This window comes from Pituophis catenifer, unplaced genomic scaffold (genome assembly GCF_029215685.1).
Source record: "Pituophis catenifer annectens isolate HBS135680 unplaced genomic scaffold, rPitCat1.0.hap2 SCAF_2, whole genome shotgun sequence".
Taxonomy (NCBI): Eukaryota; Metazoa; Chordata; class Lepidosauria; order Squamata; family Colubridae; genus Pituophis; species Pituophis catenifer.
In genome coordinates, this window is record NW_027256882.1 from 119257706 (window position 1) to 119280486 (window position 22781).

The following is a 22781-nucleotide window of genomic DNA, read 5'->3' on the forward strand; positions in this document are numbered from 1 at the left end:
CTGTTTCCCTATGATTATCATTACGTGTAGTACCTTATGATTCTTGATGAATGTATCTCTTCTTTTATGTACTCTGAGAGCATACGCACCAAGACAAATTCCTTGTGTGTCCAATCACACTTGCCCAATAAAGAATTCTATTCTATTCTATATTTGTATAAGTGTGTAGAAAAAGCTGTATGAATTTTCATATGATTTTAAAAAAAAACAATTGCCAAAAATAGAATGGCTTCAGGTTCAGAAAAATAAGAAAACTGATTAATTGTACTTAGCAGATTTTCTTAGCTTTGGAATTCTTTGGATCCAACCTGAAGCATGTTTCAATTAAATAAATAAACAGATCTGCAACTAAATAAATGTTTATTGATAGGATTCTTCCTTCAACATTTTTAGTATTGATATCCCAAAGGATAACAAGAAAACAGTACAGTTACTTGCTTGCTTTGTTAGGCTTATTCAGATCTGCAACTTATAGTGCTCAGATCCCTTGTAATCAGTCTCCCTTGTGAGCATTATCCATGGTGTTAATGCCGAAGGATGTTTGCTATAATATGCCTACCATGAACTGTGAAAGGGAGAATGGAGTAAATCATTATTTGTTTTTGGGTACTCACAGATGTCTTTAGTGTCTCCTCCTCTATGATTCCTACTGAATGTAATTAGTTTGTGGCCAATTTCTACAACAAAGCCCTAGTTCTAGTCAGCCAAATGCAATAACACAGAACTAGAAAAACAAGGATTAGTCAGGTGGGGGGGGGGGGAGAAGCAAATTCTATTCAGGTCCATCTTGTGAGCAGCTAATCCTGCACTATCTGGAAGGTGGCTTTTAACCTAAAGAATTAACTGATACTTTATGATGTTTATTGCCCAGCTGACAAGAAGTGAATAGCTTGGCTTCATCCTTCTGTCCTTTGGCAAAATTAATGGTCCCGAAATATCTAGATAGCATCTAGATAGCATAAAGTAACTATGGACATTTTAAAATAATGTAATTTATCTTCTGAAAGCATAAAGCTCTTGTCTGGGTAAAGTGTGAACTGTAGAACTCACTCAATGTGAACATTTATCTAAAAAGAACATGCATAGGTTGTAATAGCTACTACTTTAAAGCATCCCATCTCACTTTTGTCTTCACCCCACCCACCAACCTTCGGGGAGGGGGAACCCCTTTGTCAAACTTCTTGAATTGCTGAGAACACAAGAAACAATATGCGTTTGTCTCCAAATGACCAACAGGAACATGTATCATCATCATGTCTTTCAACCACATTCTTAGTTCCTGTTGTGTTCATTGTTTGTGAATTTCTAAAAAAAAAAAAATAATAACAAAAATCTGAGCAGTTGCTATGATGAAGTTGAAAAAACTGCCAGGGTATATTACTCTGGCTAAGTTTAAGAAACCAGTGAAATGTTACATGAAATGTTACTGGTTGAACTCTATAAATCCCAGGAATTGGGCTAATACAAAGTTTTCATCATAGAAAAAAGGAGTCCTTCTTCAAGTTTAATAAAGTTTCAGAATCTTTAATGGAAAATCAGATTCTCTATGATTCCCTGTACCTGAACAGAAAATAGATTGATATGGTATTCACAAATGGATATTGCCTATGACAATCATAATTCCTTTTTCTCTAGCATAAACATCCACAATTTTTGGTTAAAAAAAAAAAGAATAACTGGTTCATACTTGAGAACAAGTATGGGTAATATATGCATTTTAAATTACATCACTGCTTTGGGCGGAAACTAAAACTCATTCTATCTTAAACATCTATTAATATTTGACATCCACTTTACAAATGGAATTGCTCAAAGACATGGAATATTACATGCTGGAATTTCAGAACATTTGACAGTACAGTTTTGGTAGACTCAACTGATTTCAAATTTCAAGCCACATTTCTGTCCTGAACATTTCTGTGTTTTTAAGCACTGCTTTCTGTTCTTTGTATCTCAAAAATAAATTGTACTTCTGAACTATATGTCCAGCTATTGTAAGGCTTAGATACATTCTGGATCAAGGAAAGGTTTCAAAGATAGAATATTCTTCTCTGACAGTAAGTCATGAGTTACTAATCCCTTTGAGAAGTTTTCCTTCATTAGTTCAAATACACAAGGAGGGTGTATTGTCTATAATATTGTTTCACTCATGATCTTTACCAATGATCCTCTGAAATTATTTTTTTTTTAAAAAAGCTGGCAGGAAGATGTTCATTCTGCATTCAAGTAACTATAGTTAGAATCCTTGTTATGGCTGGATAGACAACCAGGACCACTTGGCTGAATGAAGAATCTCTCTCTGACTTTTTGTTTTAACATATGAAGTTTACAAAGGGAATATTGCCTTTGTAACTATATTTTTTACTAAAAATAGAGGTATTCAGATGAGCCTTCTTAAAACGTAAATAAATAATGCATCAATTCATATCAAGCTGACTTCCACCTCCTTAATGGCATACGGACCAGCTACAATTTATAGCAACCACGGGTTTGGCAACAGTTAAAAAGAATGCAGTACTGATTGACCCAAGATTCTACTTCATGTGGAAGATCCCACACAACTATACCGACATAGTCATACTGATGGCAAACATAACCAGTAGAAATAAAAATTTATGATTAGCCAGCAGAATCCCATGATCCTAGCACAGATTTTTTTCTCCCCATGAGTGGTGCTAATATGAACCATTTAATTCTACCCTTTAGTGGGAAGCCCTTAGGATCTCAGATTTGTGAGAGTCATAATATTCATTGATGATTCAGTAATCCAGCTGTCTAAAGTTGTGACAATGTCATACATAAACCATGATTTTTGTGAGAAATACAAGCAGAGGTTCTCATTACTTCAGAACATACTAAGTAATCATCATAATCATGGCTTGACTCTTAGAGAATGTTCTCCCTTAGCAGATATTGATTGAGCTTTCAGGCAGCCACGTTTCCTTCAGATCTATGCATAGACACTGGTATATGTAAACATCTCAATCATATCTGCTCCAAAATATATTCACAAAATATGTTCACAATAGGACATCATTTGCACACAGTAACCTCTGAAAGAAAGAGGATAAATTTTCCTTTTTAGATGAAGCTCAGGTTCTAATGCCACATCTTCTGTTTTACGATATTACGATCAAATATCAAACGTTGACAAATGCTATAACCATAGAGTGAATCATATAGTTTATTGAATGAGCAAATCAATTCATATAGAGGCAGTGAAATCTGATTGCAACACTCTTGTGGAGTCCTTGGTGCTCTGTGAGCTTGGATGTTTTTTTGCAGAGATTTCATTACCAAACTAAGTAACAACCTCAGTGCTACAAGGGAGTGGGGTTTGTTCTCATTTTATATGCTAGTGGCTTGCCCTCTCAGGTAAATGGGAGTGATCTTGTTGGTTCCTGGATTAGGTTATAATTTACTGTTGGCTTGTTTGTCTGAGTTGGTAGTTCCTTGATTGAAGTATTGTTTACTTCTTGATTGTTGCTCTAGTATTAATCCTGGTGTTAACCTCTGCTCATCTGGACGCTGTAAGATGGAGAGGAGCTGTTTTTGTGTCTTTGTTTCCTTTTGGGCTTTTTAATGTTGTTTATGTCTGCTGATAGACAATTTGTCTGAATGCTAGGCTTCCAGGAATTTTCTAGCATTTTTAGACTTGGCTTGATCTAGGATGCTCACAGTTTTCCCAGTTTAAACTAAGTCTGTCCAATGTTCTATACAATGCTCTTGAAAATAATTTGTGGATAATGTATATTGGAGAGCCAGTTTGGTGTAGTGGTTAAAGGGATCAGGTTAGAAACCAGGAGATCACGAGTTCTAGTCCCACCTTAAGTACAAAACTACCTGGGTGACATTGGGCCAAGCCACTCTCTCTCTCAGCCTTAGGAAGCAGACAAGGGAAAACTATTTCCAAAAAACCATTGCCAAGAACACGGCAAGGGTTCTGTACACTTATATATCGTACACCTATACAGGTAGTTCTCAGGAGTCAAAAACTGACTCAAAGGCACACACAGAGACACACAAATGATAAATGATAGAAAAAAATATTTACTATAATTAAGATATTGCTATTCTGTAAGCCCAATTAGTTTAGTATTCCATACAAGCCATACAAGAAAGGGGAATGTTACATTGGATCCAGGCTCTTTCCAGCCCACAAGACTGACTCTTTTCAGAGTTGGGGAACCTAGTTTGGAAATCTTGTTAAATCATAACAAAGTTAGCAAAAGAAATAAAATGGGGGGAGTAGGGGAGCTAAGGATGTTAAACATCCCACACCATGCCTTTAATCTAGAAATTCTACTGGCCCAGTCAAAATAATGTCCTACCATTGCTTATAACTGAAAGTATATGTTTTTAAAAAGCAAGACCAGGAAGAGGACTGAGAGAAACAAAGCTACAAACTTTCTCATTTCTATTCTGCTGATCTGAAAGTAATAAAGTTTTGAGCTTCTTGGAGCCTATTTGGAGAATTCCAATGAGAGCATTAGATTGTGCTTCTCTAGATTTTAATAGGGCAAAATCTTTAAAGCAGCATTCTAAATGTATGTCACGTTGGATCTACGCATCTATGCAATTTGTATAAACTAACACATTGTTATAGAGGTTTTATGGCTACTAAAAAGATAAAGAAGCAATGACCTACCCAAAGATGTTCTGGCTGGTACAGCATCCTTATTAATCCAGAAAGAAACCCAGGAGAGCACTACAATGAGCGTGCAGGGGATATACGTTTGAATGGTGAAATAGCCCATCCTTCTGCTTAAATCAAAATAGACCGCCATCACCACATAATCTCCTGTAAAATGTATATAAAGAGATACAGATACACAAAATACATTATTACAGTCAAATTACTGCCTGCTGATGCATTACCCAGTGGACCCAAGGCACGTGAATTTCTCGGTGCCAAATCTGGTTTTCCCATCTCCCTTCACCGGACCTTTGTTCCTTCCAGCTGGACTAGAAAGTTAATTGAAAACTGTGCAAGAGTACCTCCATGACTGATCCACATACATTTAAGAGAACTGCTTCATTAATTGCAATGAGCCTAGATAATCAGTGTGCAATTAACCTCCTATCTACCACAAGCTAGCAAATGATAGCAGGGTGGAGTATATCGTATCCAGCCAGCTTAACTTACATTTCTCCATGGACGGCATATCCTTCAATGTCAGGTTAGTGACTAACCAATCAATTTCAATATACTAGGTCTTGTTTTCATTTATTTATTTTAACTTGCTTCCAAAAGTCATGTTCAACTTACACTGGTTCTTATCTCTTTTCTTTCTTTGATTTTCTTTTCTCTTTGATTCGTTTTTTTTGTCATGAATGCTTCAGTTTCAGTAAAGAGCTTCAGTAAAAAAAAAAAGATGATGTGTCCATGAAGGGGAAGGATTCTAATACATCCTGGGAATGAGACTGGAGCTGTTCCTCTCTTTTTAGGCTCTTTCCATAAATACAATCCCATGCTAGAAGACAACGGGCACATACTGTTTCTATGTAATTTTGAAGAAGGAGGCAATTGTCAGATGTAAAAAAAATATATGCATATATAACTACAAACCAAGTAAAGACCTGGTTTTTTAAGTAATATTTTTATCTGGCTGTGCTGTTTTCCCAGAACTACCTGTACATGTACAGGTTAGAGGCAGAGCATTCAATTAAAAGGCACATATCAATTCAGGCAACTCTAAAACTGCCAGGCCAATTCTGCAAAGTACATCTTATCACTAGATGGCAGCAAAATGTTAAGAGTTGTCTGCACAGCTTTCTTGCCATCTTCTGGTAGCCTGAGATGACCCTAAATGTTGACCAGATGTACATGGCTTGGGCAAAATCTGTGGCTTAACAATGCAAAGTAGATGTCCTCCGTAGTGACAAAGTAAGTTGAGAGGCTTGGGGCCCTGCAGAAACAGATGCTATAGACCAGGGGTGGGCAATTGTGGCCCTTTTACAACCTGTGGACTTCAACTCCCAGAATTCCTGAGACAGGCTGTTTGTTTTCAACCCAGGTTGAAAACAAAGGGTCAAACATGATATAAAGAACGCATGGAATTCTTTATCAGATTTATTGCCAAAAGTTAGGCACTGTGTTTCAATTCTTAGGAAAGCACTCTTTAATCTCTCTTTAAATTGTACCATAAGGTATAAAAGGAAAAAAAGATCAAGGTCAACAACAAACTAATCCATTAATTTTCCACTCAAAGGGTTACAAGGTCTCAGCTACAAAAATCCAGGTAGCCATAAAACAGCAGCAAAGAACTAGTTTAGTGAGATTGAGGAACCATTGCAGTTCAAACTACAGGTAGTCCTCAACTTACAACAATTCATTTAGTGACCGGTCAAAGTTACAATGGCACTGAGAAATGTGATTTATGACCGTTTTCCACACTTAGAACCATTGCAGCATCCCCATGGTCGCATGATCCTGGCAACTGGTTCATATTTTAGGACAGTTGCAGTGCCCCAGGATTGTGTGATCTGCTTTTGTGACCTTCTGACAAGCAAAATTAATGAGGATTCAGATTCACTTAACAACCGTGTTACTAACTTAATACATGCAATGATTCACTTAACAACTCTGGCAAGAAAAGTTGTGAAATGGGGAAAACTCACTTAACAAATGTTTCACTTAGCAACATAAATTTGGGGCTCAATTGTGATCGTAACTTGAGGACTAACTGTATTTGCTTAAATAGATATCTTCAAAGAAAATATCATAAGGTTTGGTACATATCCAACAAAACTCCTCCACCTCTTTTTTCCAAGCAGCTTACTAAGGAGTTATTTTCCCCTCCTAGATCAGCAATTCTGCCTGCTGATTGCTAGGTTCGTGATGCAGGAATCCTATGGATTTTGGCATGGGTAGTTTTTGAAAGAAGTTTCAAAATGCCTCTTCCCACCCTATAATTCACTGGCATTGACCATTGATAAGAAGAAGATTAATAAATAATATTTTACTGCAAAGTCATTTACGCACAAAACCAAACAAACCTATAATTAAAACTCACAATTCCTCTATGTGAAATTTGGTAGGATTATCCTCACAGTGGCAATAATTGTGATAAAAATGTCATTTAATTTTGTCCCAAGTCAACAAATGTCAGACTTTGTTCAAAAGCCTAAAACTGAAAAGAGCCTCACTCCAAAAGCTTGTAAATGCTCTTGCAAATTTAACCCTTTGACCACTTGCCACGCACACAAAATTTACATATTGCAACATCTGCCCTGAGATGAAGCAAATAAATTCTGAACTGGTTTAAATAAAAGCACCAAATCATAACTGAAACCAAATTTTGTCGTCAGTGCAGGCATCCAGAATATACTGATTTGTTATTCATTTACAATATGTGTCTCCGTTTAAGAATCTTTTCAATTTCTTACCCTCTGCTTTATTTATTTATAAATAAATTTATTTATTTATCTGAGAACTGCCTTTATGGAATGATTGAAAAATCTGTCTCATCTGAATTTTTAAATGAGTATTTTATTCCTTCCAAATTTTAGGAGATTCTATATTTAATGAATTGTCATATTAAAAAAGAAAACCTCACAAAACTAAGCAATTCAGAAAAACTGACTTTACCTTTTCCTTGAATGCCCTAACCAACAAGGTTTATGGTAGCCACAGAAAACCCTTTTGCGCAAGAGGAAAAGATTTATTCCCAAATCTGTTTGAAAGTATAGCTCTTTTACAGGTGACTAAAAGAACCACACTTTCAACATTCTGGGAATAAATAGTAATTTATCAGAAAAGCTGTGCAATCCAATAACGGGAACTTTGCTGAAGCAGAAGATATCGGTGCATCAAATCAAATGGTGAGAAGTCTATCAGGTTCTCTAACATTTCATGTTAGTAAATGCAAATTCACTACAAAGAACTATGTCTGCGGTTCAGAACAATCGACTCTCCAAGTTATGAAAAGCAAAACAATAAACATCAATTGTATCGACAATACTTCACAGAAAAACAACTTGAAATATTACTTCCACACTAACAATAACTGTGTAAATTCCATTTAGATGTACTAAATTTCCTCACAACATGCTGGCTTGCAAAACCAAAACCAAATTTATCAAAATACTAGCTGTATCCAGCCACGCGTTGCTGTGGCCCAGTCTGGTGCTTCCACCGGGCTAAAAGAGCGAGGCTGAAGTTCCAAAGTCTCCACGAACATTTGGCGGGCATGGCCAACTTGATGTCACTCACTTTCATCAGTCACATGACAGCCCCTGAGCCACGCCTACTCAGCTAGTGATTAGGGCAGAGAACCGGTTGCTAAAAAAGAATGGGAACCACAAAATCCTCCCTGTCTCCCCCTCTCTCTTTGTATCTGTCTCTCTCTCTCCCTTGTCTGTATCTCTCTCTGTCTCTCTCTCCCCCCCTCTGTATCTTTCTATGTGTCTCTCTCCCCCCTCTCTCTGTATCTCTCTCTCTCTCCCCCCTCTCTCTGTCTCTCTCTCTCCCACCCTCTATCTCTGTATGTCTCTCTCCCCCATCTCTCTGTATTTCTCTATGTCTCTCTCTCCCTCTCTCTCTGTTTATCTCTGTCTCTGGCCCGGCCTCTTCTGCATCCCCCGCCATTGCCCTTACCTTTTCAGGCCAGGCCTTCGCAGCTCTCCGCACCACAGCAGAAACTCGGCCCCCTCCGTCCTCCCTACACAGATGTTCTCTGGGGGCTCAACGGGGAGATGCACAGCAGGGAAGGGAAGGGAGGGAGGGAGGGGGTGTGGTGGGGGTTCGAGGCTGGTTTGGGGCTTCCCGGCCAAAGGAAGAAAGTGGCAAAGCCAGGAGCCACGCACACCCCACTGGACCCCTGCTGCACAGTTCTCCTCCCCTGCCTGCCAAGGGCAGGGGAATGATTAAATCCCCCACTCTTTCAGGCAAAATGAAGGAGGGCCGGCCATCCTCCCTCCTGCCCGTTTCTGCCCCCTGAAGCCTCCCCAGAACCTTTTTTCTTCCAGAGGCCGAAATTTTCATGTAGGCTCCGTGAACTGCCAGAGCGCCCACCTGGGAATCAAAGGTGGTACTGGTCAAAGGCGACCCTGAGGCTCCAGTTGCCTCCATCTCCCGCTCACCGACCAGATTCGCATAGCGCCGGTTAGCGGCTGGTCTTTCTGACCTCGGGGCCCATGGTAGCACTGGGCCAGGTGCGATTCGGGCCAGGTGAGGGATGGAGGGTTCCTGCTCGGCGGACCCAGGCAGCCTCGTTGCCAGGTGTTCTTTCAAGGGAGCCCTGAGAGCGGCTGGCGAGGGGGATGGGCAGCAGCGGCGGGTGAGGCTAGTTCGTGGGTGGCCAGGGGAGGGGGAGGTCAGAGCCAGGCTCGGGCGGGCCTCACCCAGCCCTAGAAGTGCCGGCTGCAAGGGCTTCCCGGAGGGGAGCCGGCTGCCTACCTGCCGAGCCTGGTGGCAGGATATGGCCCTCCGGCGTCTCTGCCTTCCAAATGCGCAGTTTCTTGGAAGCAATATGGAGAGTCTAAATATAAGGAGCAGAAAACTGTTGAGCGTAATCAGGGCTGGGAGGCTGCCATGTTAGTTTTACGTCCAGGAGATGGCGCTGTTTTTCAATGTTTGTCAATGTCTTTCAATGTTTTCCAATGTTTTTCATGTTTTTACCTGTCACAGGTGTGACATGTATATAATATAGGTATGTAAAAACACGCCCGTAGTCGAATGCAACGTTGTGTCAAAATTTGAAAGCAATTGGTGAAGAACTTTCAGAGATGTGCAGTTATGTACAAACGGACATTTACATTTTTATTTATATAGATAATACCTTTTTTTTTCATTTTGCAATATATAGCTGCAATCCTATACAGATTGTCACAGACCTAGGCTTTCTAATGAAGAGGAATTTCATTCTGAAGAGATGTGCTAGTAGGAGTGTGTGAATTAGCCACAAACCTTACTCAACCACAATGTTCGATTCAAAGACATATTGATTGAAATTCAAGTTGATTGAACTGTGCAATTCAAACTATCATATCAATTTGATTCAGATATTTGGACAAATTAAATGTCTGTTTGTACTTTTGCAAAATTCTAACACATATTTACATCAGATTGAAATAAATTGACTTGATTTGGTGGTCAAATTGATTTGGCAATTCAAGCCAAACATTCAATTCAAAGGAATTGTTTGATTGAATTGCCTTCAAACCAAAGCTTCTCACAGTCATAACGCTTAGACATATACAGTATTATGACTGTTTTAAAATGTTAATCCTGTTTCTATTGCAGCTCAGATCCTTCTCTTCCTTCTAACAGAATTCCATTTACTTTTTAGCTTGCTTGCCTCTCAGTCCAAAAAATTCAGGAGAAAGTAAGAAATAACAAAAACATCACAACATTGACCCAAGCATGAAAAGAGCAAGAATGTTGCAGTTGCAACAATAAAACAACCAGACTGTTCATTCAGTGTTGTGGTGATCTTAGCAGTTTTACAACAGAATCCAATGTTTGGCATCACATCTGTAACTCAGTAAAGCAGACACCAAGCTGTTTCATTGTGTAGTGGTCTTCACAATGAAAACAAACAGACACCTGCCTACAGTCACCACTGTAGTGCTTCCAGTGAATACAAACTAACATTCACAACTCAAATTCTTTCTCAAAGCAACAACTGGGCCAGCGTGCTTTTGAAATTAAAAATTGTGCTTTTGCCTGGGACAGCTGCTGTGGCATTTGGTTAAAGCCATAATGGAGTGCTTGAGTTAACCCAGCACAATAAAGCTATAGGGAGACCTTGTATTAGAATGTACAGGACGTTAAAACATTTAGCATAGTCCCCCTAATTTTGGCGATACAGTTATACTTGCCTTTTGTTCAACCATAGAAGCAACATAGAGGATAATTATATATTTACCTTGGCAAATGCAGACCAAATGAATGACAAAATATTTGTACTTAGCTTCAATTGATATATGCTATTGATACAAAAAAAAAATTTGTGCATTAGCTTTCTGCTAGTACATATGACATAAAGGGCATTTTATTAATGGATAATTGAAAAATAAAGGCTGAGGTTTCTCAGTTCTTCCTCAGGGGCATGAAGGAAGACAGAAAGAAAGAAAAAATGAGCACAAGTGGTTCCAAGAGCCCCCAGATTGAGCTATGAAGCTCAGTGATCCTTCAAGGCTGAACTATAGGATGCTTAAATATGCCTCTTATGTCTACCCTTTGCTTTTATTTTACAGTATAAGTACACTGTGGTCTAATCCACATTGGAGCCATTATGGAGGGGGATGCTTCTTTTTTTCCCCTCCATCTTTATTATTGATGGAGAAGATGCTTGAGAATCCTGTGGACAGTCAAGAAAACAAACACAATGAACAAATCAATCCAGAGTTCTCACTTGAAACACAAATGACCAGGCTCAAATCACTCCATTTTGGACAACTTTTGAAGATCTAGCTCTCTGGAGAAGGCTCTAATGCTGGGAAAGGTGGAAGGAAAGAGAAGAATGGGATTACTAGCAGTATAGTGAATGGATACAGTGATTATGAATGCACATTGGGAGAACTGAACCAGTTCAGGAAGAATTGAAGGACCAGGTTAAGGACAGATCATTACAGAGAAAATCTATGTGATTTCTAAGAATGGACAAGAAATGGATGGCATGTAATCTTCATTGTCTTTGATTGTGTGTGTGTGTGTGTGTGTGTGTGTGTGTGTGTGTGTGAGAGAGAGAGAGAGAGAGAGAGAGAGAGAGAGAGAGAGAGAGAGAGAGGGAGCACTTAGACTTATAGATCATTTCACAGTGCTTTACAGAATTCTCTCAGTGATTTACAAAGTCAGCATATTGCCCCGAACAATCTGGATCCTCATTTTACTGACCTTGGAAAGATAGAAGGCTGAGTCAACCTCTAGCCGGTCAGGATCAAACTCCTGGCAGTGGGCAGAATCAGCCTGCAATATTGCATCCTAACCACTGTGCTACCATATATATTTTAAAAAGGAGAGGTCCTTTATTCCTGCAAATTAAAATTTTACCGTTAATTCCTGCATGATTGTGGGACACCAATCAATACTATTTTTATTCCTATGGGCTGCATTGGTCAGATAATTTATATATTTATATATAAATTTATATATATTTATATTTATATTTATATATAATTTATATATGTCCCAAATATAGATAGAATTGAAATCTTCCATTTTTTTCAGGGGAGGGAAAAGTACATGGTTATTTTAATGATTTTCTGCAGTTTTGTCATCCCTTTTCAGACTTATGGTCAATCTACTCTCCTAGGGTCACAAAATGAAATTGAAGGCCCTATACAGAGCAAATGTGTCTAGACTTCTTTTATATCTTGGTCTTTCTGTGAACATTCATGGAAGTCACTACAGTATATTTTGACATTGATTTCTTGGCCCTCCAACCAATTCAATGGGCTCAGCTATCCTTAAAGTCAAATAATATTAAGCCATGTAGGAATTGGTCTCCATTTACAAAACAATCAACATATGTGAAAGACAGTAAAGGAGATCTGAAACATTCTCCAAAAAAGAAAGAATAGAGAAATCACAGGACTAGTTCAATTATTTCATATAGGATACAGATTCCATTATGTAAAAAAGGTATAGCAAAATGTGGCCTTAACAGATTAATACACAGTAGGGCCTGCATGCTTCCAACCTTGAATTCTAAAGACAACTGTTCAATTGACTAAAGTACGGAATGAGTCAATTGGTGAACTAGCTCTTGTAGCTATAGAGATAAATCAAGATTAGCAGAGTTATAACAGCACAGTTAATATGTCAACATGCCTGCATATAAAACAATATTTTGTTCTTTAATGTATAGAGCATGAACTTGCAATGCAAGACCAAAATAGACTAACTGGAATTGAATTAACAAGATAGTCACTTCCATTGAATGGAGCAAAGCAGAATTTTAAAGGTATTTTTCATCTTTTATAATGTCTGTCTTTACAACCAGCCAATTTTCCTTATTGAAGGGAGATGAGTACCTTAACTGCTCCTTTTATTTTATGTGCCTAAAGATGAGCAAGTCTGAAATCAGAATTAAATCATCAAGACATCAAAAATTGGCATCAATATTCTTCATGTGCTAGGAGTTCCCTGTATTTATTTTAGTGATGAGCAGTGCCAGAACAGCAGTTGGATGGTGAAAAAAAATGGCTCAGACTGATTCAATAAATTTTTCTTAAAGACTGATCAAATGTCTAACAGCTTAAGTAAGTATGAGTCACCACAGAGATGTGAACCAGCTTATACTATTGGCATATGCCCACATGGCATGTAGGCATGCACGTATACACCAGCTGTCCTAAAAAGAATTCTGTTGCATTCTGGTGGAGAGATAAAAATGAGAAAAGCAAGGGATGGGCACAGATTTGTTTAAATTCTCAGTTCATTCAACTGGATAAATATACTTGAATGGAATCCTGGAAGTGTGTGTGTGTGTGGGGGGGAAGGATCAACAACCTTTTTGCTTGCTTATTGTAGTATAACTGTTAGTATATAGTATAACTGTTAACAAACTGAACAAATACAGTATATTTTCAGATAAAATGATTCATTCAGAGATAAGACCTGTCTGAAGCTGTATGCTACTAGGAAGTTTGTGATGGAATAAAAGTTTGATGAAACATGGTAGCAGTTTGGTAAGAGAAGTAATGAATTCCTTCTGGTGGATGGACAGGCATGATAGACAGATGAGACAGAGATAGATAATACCTGGTTGCCAAAGATATGAGACTATAAAAAGTTAGAATGAGAGAAAAAGAACGCCCCAAAAGAAAACATTGGTGGAGATTAAGGGAGAGATAAATTGTTCGTATTAGACATGTTGGAATCCCTAAGGATTTTGGAATTGATGACTTCCAGATAGGAAAAATATTGTCCCAAGGAGCAGAAGAGCATATAAAAAATCTCAGAAGTATTTTAAAAAGTTATAAAAAGTCCTGATGCTGAGTGCAAGATAGATAGGAGAGACATAGAGATGAGGAAAGGAAAGATAAGAAAAATACTGACCCAAGAAGCAGAAAAGCAATTAAAAAAAAAAAATCAGAAGTATTAACAAAGTTGTAAAAAGCTCTAATGCTGCATGCAAGATAGATAGATACGTAGATGAGAGGAAGTCAGGCCTGGAGCCATTGGAAGAAAAGGATGAGGATGAGGATGAGAATGAGGATGAGGATGAGGGAGACGAAGAAGAAGAAGAAGAAGAAGAAGAAGAAGAAGAAGAAGAAGAAGAAGAAGAAGAAGAAGGAGGAGGAGGAGGAGGAGGAGGAGGAGGAGGAGGAGGAGGAGGAGGAGGAGGAGGAGGAGGAGGAGGAGGAGGAGAAGAAGAAGAAGAAGAAGAAGAAGAAGAAGAAGAAGAAGAAGAAGAAGAAGAAGAAGAAGAAGAAGAAGAAGAAGAAGAAGAAGAACAACAACAACAACAACAACAACAACAACAACAACAACAACAACAACAACAACAACAACAACAACAACAACATAGTGGTGAAGGTATCTGGGTAGAAGTCAGGAAACTAGGAGTTCTAGTCTTATTTTAGGCACAAATGTGAACTTGGGCCAGTCACTTTTTTTAGCCTTAGGAAGGAGGCAATTGTCAACAATTTTTGAGAAAACCTTGCCAAGAAAACTATAGGAATTTGTCCAGAGAGAATGAAAGAGAAAGAGAAAGAGAAAGAGAAAGAGAAAGAGAAAGAGAAAGAGAAAGAGAAAGAGAAAGAGAAAGAGAAAGGGAGAGGGAGAGGGAGAGGGAGAGGGAGAGGGAGAGGGAGAGGGAGAGAGAGAAAAGAAAGACTATTTATAAGTACCCAAAAGGGAATAGAAGCAGGCTGAGGCATTTTTTTCCTACAAATCATTCCATCTGAGCTTTATTCCCTAATAGGAAAGAGAAACATGGAGACATAGGTAGCTATAAAAACCTTAGTCCTCAATGTTCAGCCAATGGGTAAGAAAAAAGCTATCAGCTTTACCTGTAAATAATTCATCAATAAAATTGGTGAGTGGGGGTAGGGGGAAATCAAGGCTTGAAGACTCCAATGGAAAAGCAAACTGGGGTCACCAGAAGGAAAGATCCAACCAGGAGCAAATGGAGAGGGTGCATAAACTGCTAGATGTTGACCTGTATATTTTGAAAAAGGGAAGGATACAATCGGTATTTCACCTTTAAGGAGGTAAACTAGTAGGTTCTTAATAAATACTCTCTGAAAGAAAATCATCCCAACAAATTAAATAACGTAGTAAAGCTAAATAGCTTACTAACTTAGTTAAATAGCTTAGGTTTAACATTTACTCATGTGGCATTGTCTATATAACTGGTTGCTATTTTTTTATAGCAAGTAGTAAAACTGTTCTATTTGTTCATGATTAGTTTGATTTTTTAAAAAAATTCAAAGGGTAGGAAGAAGAAAAAAGAGTCTCCTCTTTTTCTGGGGAAGAGGCTGAAGTGGAAATCACTTTAAAGGCTTTCTTTAAAGATACTTGCAAAGGAACTGGGGAGAACTGACTTGAGAGATCTCAGGAGAATCAGCTTCTCGTACCCAGAAGAACTGGATTCAGATATTGGGTACATGTTTAAAGACTTGCTTCTAGCACTATATTGAGTATCTCTGAAACCGCAGCTGACAACTGGAACACAGTAAATCTATCCGTTGTGTAGAAAGCTGCCCAGAATTAGCATAATGTGGGATCATAAGTTACCTCTACCGGTCCTGTCTTTTTCCAAGCATTCTCATCTAAGCCACAATTAAGGTTTCATTACATAATGGAGTGAAACAGTGATACATCTTTGATAATGGTTTCAACAGAATTTATTTCAGAGTCTTTATATATGCCAGGTTTTCAATTTTTGCTCTAAAGATACATCCTAACTGTATTCGGTGACATTGTGACTAAGTAAAAACCACTGATTTGAAAACATATTCCCCTCACCCTCCAAGCTTATGGTAAATCACTTTCTATTTGTAGAGTACTTGGTGCTCTCTGAGCTAGTTATATTCCCTTTTATTGACATCTTTTATTCAGTTATATGATTATAGAGCAGCGGTGGCACAGTGGTTAGAATGCAATACTGCAGACTACTTTTGCTGCCTGGTGGCTACCTGCAATTTGACAGTTCAAATCTCACCAGGCTCAGGGTTGACTCTACTTTCCTTCCTTCCAAGGTGGGTAAAATGAGGACCCAGATTCTTGGGGGCAATATGCTGACTCTGTTAAACCGCTTAGAGAGGGCTATAAAGCACTGTGAAGCGGTATATAAATGTAAGTGCTATTGCTATTGCTATAGAGGCACGAAATTATGTCAAAGCCAACACTGAGGGAGACAACCTTATATAAGAGATTTATTTATTTATTTGTTTCCATTTCTATACCGCCCTTCTCCAAATAGGACTCAGGGCGGTGAACAGCCAAAGTAAAAAACAGAACATACAAAATTTAAAAACAGTTTAAAATAATTAAATATTTTGGCCATAAATTAAAACAACCCAATTTAAAATCAATTTAAAATTTAACTCAAGCCAGCCCAGCTAATTGAAATAAATAGGTTTTCAGGGCCCGACGAAAAATCCGGAGGTCTATTATTGTACGTATCTCTGGGGGGAGGTTGTTCCAGAGGGTGGGCACCGCCACAGAGAAGGCTCTCCCCCTGGGGGTCGCCAGCCAACATTGTCTGGCGGACGGCACCCTGAGGAGGCCCACTCTGTGCGAGTGTACTGGCCGGTGGGAAGCTATCGGTGGCAGAAGGCGGTCTCGTAAGTACCCCGGCCCTAAGCCATGGAGCGCTTTAAAGGTGGTCACCAAAATCTTGAAGCGCACCCGGAAGACCACCGGGAGCCAGTGCAGCTCGCGCAGGAGAGGTGTCACATGGGAGTGCTTCGTCGCCCCCATAATCCCCCGCGCGGCCGCGTTCTGGACCAGCTGGAGCCTCCAGGTGCACCCCAGGGGGAGCCCCATGTAGAGAGCGTTGCAGTAGTCCAGGCGGGAAGTGACGAGTGCCTGAGTGACTGTGCGTAGGGAGTCCCGATCTAGAAAGGGGCGCAACTGGCGTATCAGGCCAGTGTACAGTGTACACTGTGTTGTCATGGAATTTTCATGGAAACTCTTTTCATTTGTAAAAACATGTCCAGTTTTAACTACGTGAACAATCTGACTATTTAAGTGGGGTGGTACAGTTAAATATTAACTGTATATAATCATATTATACTGTGTTTTCCCCAAAATAAGACATCCCCTGATAATAAGTGCAATAAAGCCAAGCGCTTATTTCAGGGTTCAAAAAAATATAAGATAGGGTCTTATTTTTGGGAAAACATGGTATATCGTTTATTGTTGGGCAATTAGTAGTATCACTATAGTATTGCCGTATCTAAATATTAGAACAATGTATTCTTTATACCATTTATTCCAAGGATAAATGCAATTTCCTTTTATAATTGTGCTGCATTTTCCTAAGGCTTCAATGTAGCTACTCTCATGTTCAGGGACTCACATTTTACCCCATTGAAGAACTGCTTCATTTCTTGCAGTGCAATAAATGAGTGACATTTTGGTTGTGAAGAGAATTCATAGAAGCATTCTGGAAAGCCAGCTTATTTAAGACTGAAGAAGCATCATGTAGCTGTCCAGAATATGCTCCCTGGCAATGCATATGCCCACAAATCTAAGAAGTGGGGGAGATTGTGTGTACATATGGCACTGAGCTATATTTTACCCATTTAGTTGTCAAGAGGCTTATAAAACAGCATGGTGTATCCAGAACTGGTATATCTGCTCCAAACAATTTCCAACACAGAATTTACATAAGATATGAGAAAAAATGAACTTGCCATAAAAATAGTAAGAACAAAAGGGGCAAACCTTCCTTGGAGATTACTAAAGACTTGCCAGAATTTTATTTTTGGTACTGGGAAGATTAATATGCTTATATAAGAAAAGACCATCAATATTCAGTATTACGCTTGAATATTGATTGAACTGGCTCTGAAGATACCATTATTCACCAATGTGTAAATAATCTGCAAATGAAGATGCATATGCCTCCTTTTATTTTCTCTCCAAACAGCAGCCACTAGAGAGAAGAATAATTCCTTTTTCCTGTTTGAGTTGTTCAGACTGGTTAAAAAATTTGCTTCCCAATTAACCTGCACAGTGCACTACTATTCCAATAACATTTAAGAAAATTGCTTTGAGTTTGTGAGACATATTATATTTTAAAGGTGTAATATTTCAGTTCACATATTGCTAATAAGAAAAAAGAACATCCAGATCTCAGCCAACTTAAAGATACTCAATTCAAACATCAGCTTCTTCAATACTTTCCGAAACAATCTATTAATCATTCTCTTCTTCACTACATCTTCCTCTCAAATACTGTCAAAAATTTAGAAGGTACAAGTGCCAAAATCTAAACCCATTTGCCATGCAAGCAGAAGCTGGAACAGAATATAAAACTATATTATAGATTTAACTCAAGGTTGGGATACTAATTTTAACTAATTATAATAGCAAATACATAGCATAAGCCTCATGTTACACAGTAATAAATAATAGCTGCCACAAGGTTTTCTATAAATAAATAAATAAATTATCAGTAGATTTATTTATGTATTTATTTGTTGTATGATCATAGAACATAGAACAAGAATTGACATGAAATCAAATAAGGTACTTGAAAGCAACAAGAGCAAAAAGTCATTGATATGAAGATGGCTTTTGATTTTATTCTCCATACACTATGGGAATAAACTTTCAACTTCAATTTTAAATGATCCTTCCATTGAATATGAGAGATTTGCCTATATTATACTTTTTTTGTTTTTGTTTTTGTCTTCAAGTCAGTCTTGACTCCTAGCATTTCCTCTTTGCAAGATTTCAGAAGTGGTTTGCCATTGACTTCTTCCAAGGGCTGAACAAAAGTAATAGGCCCAAGGTGATCCAGCTGTCTTTGTGCCTAAGGCAGGACTAGAACTCACACTCTTCCAATTTCTAGCCTGATGCCTTAACCGCTACACGAACTGACTCTCATGCACACTGAACCAAAAAAATATCTTATTCATTTTAACTATAACAACAAAAAAGATTAACTGAGGTTAGCAGAGGAAACATGCTAGGAGTTGTTTGGAGAAGCAGTTAAAATGTAAGAATAGCAAGTGATAATATTGCCTTTCATTGAGCTGAGGTAACTGAATTGCTTTCCTTTCATTAAAATTTAAAAGAGACAAGTTTTGCTGCCATTCAAATAGTAGATTGGCTGTTCTACCACCTCTGGGAAACAAACATAATAAGAAAGCATAATTCCCAGAGAGCTTGTTAAAAGGAAATATGGCTTTCCCTTTTATACCCAGGGTGACCTTATTTTTCTCTTATTCCATCCCCCAAATCACAGAGAAGCAGCCCAGTCAGGATTTGAAGAGATAATTATATGCTTTACATTTATATTTATATTTATAGATCTATATACTGTACATATTAAAAAGGGGGAAAGTGTCAAATCATAATCTAAAGTACATTTGTCACACCAGTGCTTGTTTCAAACAAGAGGACACTCTAGTATAACATGCTATTGACATAATAATAGTTTCCTTGTCCTGGTGGGATTTTTGAGTTTCTAGGAAGATCTGAACTAGCACTGTCCAAGAAATAAAATAAAATAAATCTATATAACTAGTGTTGGCTGCTTCCTGAACTGGATGCTTTTGATGGAAGGGTTAATTCATTTGACAGAGAGAAACAGAGAACATATGACAAATAAAAAGAATAGTTTTGACAATATGTTTGAACATATGACAGAAAAAAGATGAGGATTTCATCTATCAACATTAATTAGTTTCCATAGGATGCACATTTTGTGTTGTTCATTTCTTTCCAAATTTATTATTATAGTTGGTTGCACAGCCAGCTAGATGTTTAAGATGGCTTTGGCATTTTTGTCCACCTGTCAAGTCCTTTCTGGGATAGGCAATCATTATTATTAATAATAATTATTATTCATTATTACATCCTAGCCATTTTGACAACTGAGTTCTCAAAGAATGCAATGTAATGTAGTGGTTAAGGAATTGTACTAGGAATGCACAGATTTGTTTAAAGTCCAATCAATCAATCAATTTTTATTCCTGTCCATCTCAATCCAATTTACTCTCAGATACCAACGGTTTCTGAGTAAGTTTGGAGTCATTACTCAATCTACCACCCACCTAACCACACAGGGTGATTGTTGTGGATAAAAACTGGAGGAGGGTGTTTTATATATGCCAGAAAGAGCAAGATAAAATCCAACAAATAAGTACATTTACTTTTGAGGCAACATCTTTCCCCCCTCCCAACTATTCCATCCATTTCCCTCAAATTGCTGAAACGGTATGAAAATCCATATTATTTGTAAAACTTCTATCCTTTAAATCCACATATATTTATAAATGTTGATATTAATTCAGAGCATTCAGCATTTGTAAACTATCTAGAGACATTTAGGTGAATGGATGATATAGAAATTTGATAAATAAAATAAACACTGTCCTATGGAATATTGTATTTTCACTGTGACTTTATTGAGAAAGAAGTAATGATCACAGTATTCCAGCTTGTCATCCTCAGTGTTTCCCAACTAGTGACAATTTTTCTTTAGCAGGCAGGATATTGCTTCACTTTTGCTTTTCATGTCTGTATACTAATTGCTGGACATTCGTGAAAGGGAAGCCTGGGAAATCCTGTTCTAAGGACATTTTGGACAAATTATTTTCTTGAACCCCCTAGTAAAAGGCATTGTCCAATCACTAAAGCTAATGCTGTTGACCATATGTGTGAAGAAGAAACATGAATTCCAGATGCTGCCCACCTCAAAACCGCTTGCCAAATTGTAAGTGCAATGATCCCAAGAATAAATGTCATCTCAGAGTCAGTCTAGAAGTAGCCAAGCAGGTTAATACTCAGCATTTGCTCCATCAGTTCTAAGGGTTGCTTATGGTAGGATAAAACATTAAGTGAGCATTCCTGTAAAACACCTTCATTTAGGGGCAAGGAAGGAGAGAGCAAGATACTTCCAACTACTTTCAAACTCAAGGGGCACCATTAGATTAAAAAAGTGGACATTCAACCCAGGGAGATGTTTATGGAGATTCTCTGTCATCCAGGTTGTGGTTGTCCTAAAGATGATTTTTTAAAGAGGCAACTGGACTTTCTGGTTTTTCTTTGAAGATGTTTCACTTCTGAGCCAAGAAACTTTTTCAGTTGACTGGATGGTGGGTAATGGAAGGATTTATATTCCTTGAAGACAGCTGATCATTTGCATTCTTTTAGAGAATTATTGAAGCCATCTGGAGATTTATCTTGATCATTAGTTGAGTAGTGCACATGGGTATGGAGCCTTCTTAGAACTGTCGAAAGGACTGTGTTGTGAACTGGAAATAGACAATGTTATATTCCTCCCCCTCTATTGAGATAGGGCTGTTCAATTTTGACATAGATGGGCTCTTCGACCCCTCTTTCAAACCAGCATTTCTCTATGTCCAAAATGTCCAAAATCCTTCCATTACCCACTATCCAGTCAGAGCTGAAGAAGCTTCTTGGATGAGAAGCAAAACGTCTTCGAAGAAAAACTAGAAAGTTCAGTTGCCTCTTGAAAAATACGTTTGGGTACCCCAGGAAGCTACTAAGTAGGGTAGATTTTAGCATATTTACTCTGCTATGCAAAGGGCTAGAAGAATTCTGAAGTATAAGCAAGAAGAAAAATATTATGCTGATCAGGTTCATATCACTAAATCCTTTCATATCTCAATTTTATCATTTTTATTTTTACTTATCTTATGTAAATGTCTCAGTAAATTGCATCCCTAGTTTTGCCAGAACATTTTGTTTCAAATTCCCCTAGGGAAAAGACTCTAAGAACAGTAAGTAACAAGCAAAATTTGTCTTCATTCAAAAGACTGGAGGGTGAAGCAAAAAACAGTCCAGATTCACTGCAGCTTTCTTGGAAGCTAGCTGTGATCTGACAGGCTACTGACAAGCATTTCAGGCTGCATCAGGCAAGCATAGAATGCAAAGCAGGCTAGCTTAGGGAATTTTCAAAAAATGTTGGGGGGTGTCATGCTTCTCCCAGTGGCTCAACAGCTGTTAGGGTTGGTGTATTTTGGATTTACCTTCATGCCATATTTTGTGTACATGATGAAACACATCTTTTTGCTAATGGATCTGCCCTAGGAAGCAGTCTTAAGAATTGAATGAGTAAGATCAGAAGCAAAAACCTGAGACCAGACTGTTCCACTACAACAGGGCTTTCAAACTCGCGCCCATGGGCCAGATGTGTCATGCAATGGGCATGCCCACGCCCAGTTTAGCGAAGGAGGAAAAGTCCTGATATGTCACATGATACTGCCATGATGATGTGAGTTTGACACCCCTGCACTAATGGCAATTAGGACCATGATTGCTTTGCTAACTGTTGTGATCATAAAGTGCAATATCACATGGAAATTCCAGGACCATGTGGGACATTAAGTTGGAAGAGCAACTTGCTACATTCCTGCCAGATTCTCCATGTGGGAAGCCAGTAGGGAAGATCACAAACAGTGATCATATGATGTGCTTTGATGTGATGTCATAACCACGAACTGGGTGTGTCAATTTTTTCAGTGCCACCATAAATCTGAACAGTCAATGACTGAATGGATGCAAGCTGAGGACTACCTGTAATGAGTGCAGAGTCAACCATTTTTCCTGCTAAAAGTTAAGAAGCTCTTAGTCTGTAATATTGCACAAAATCATACTGCACAAAATGGAGAAAAAGGAAAGT

General features: G+C 38.2%; 1 protein-coding gene across 6 annotated transcripts in view; it reads right to left on the bottom strand.

Annotated features, from left to right (window-relative positions):
* Window positions 1-22781, bottom strand: part of GABRG2 (gamma-aminobutyric acid type A receptor subunit gamma2) — a 57245-nt gene that overhangs the window by 5403 nt on the left and 29061 nt on the right. For 3 of the 6 annotated variants that reach the window (XM_070934249.1, XM_070934248.1, XM_070934246.1), the window contains exon 5: window positions 4649-4801. In XM_070934249.1, coding sequence (XP_070790350.1) covers window positions 4649-4801 — 153 coding nt within the window. Of the gene's footprint in view, window positions 1-4648; window positions 4802-21087; window positions 21113-22781 lie in introns of all 6 variants that reach the window. The other 3 variants (XM_070934251.1, XM_070934250.1, XM_070934247.1) reach the window with 2 other exon arrangements.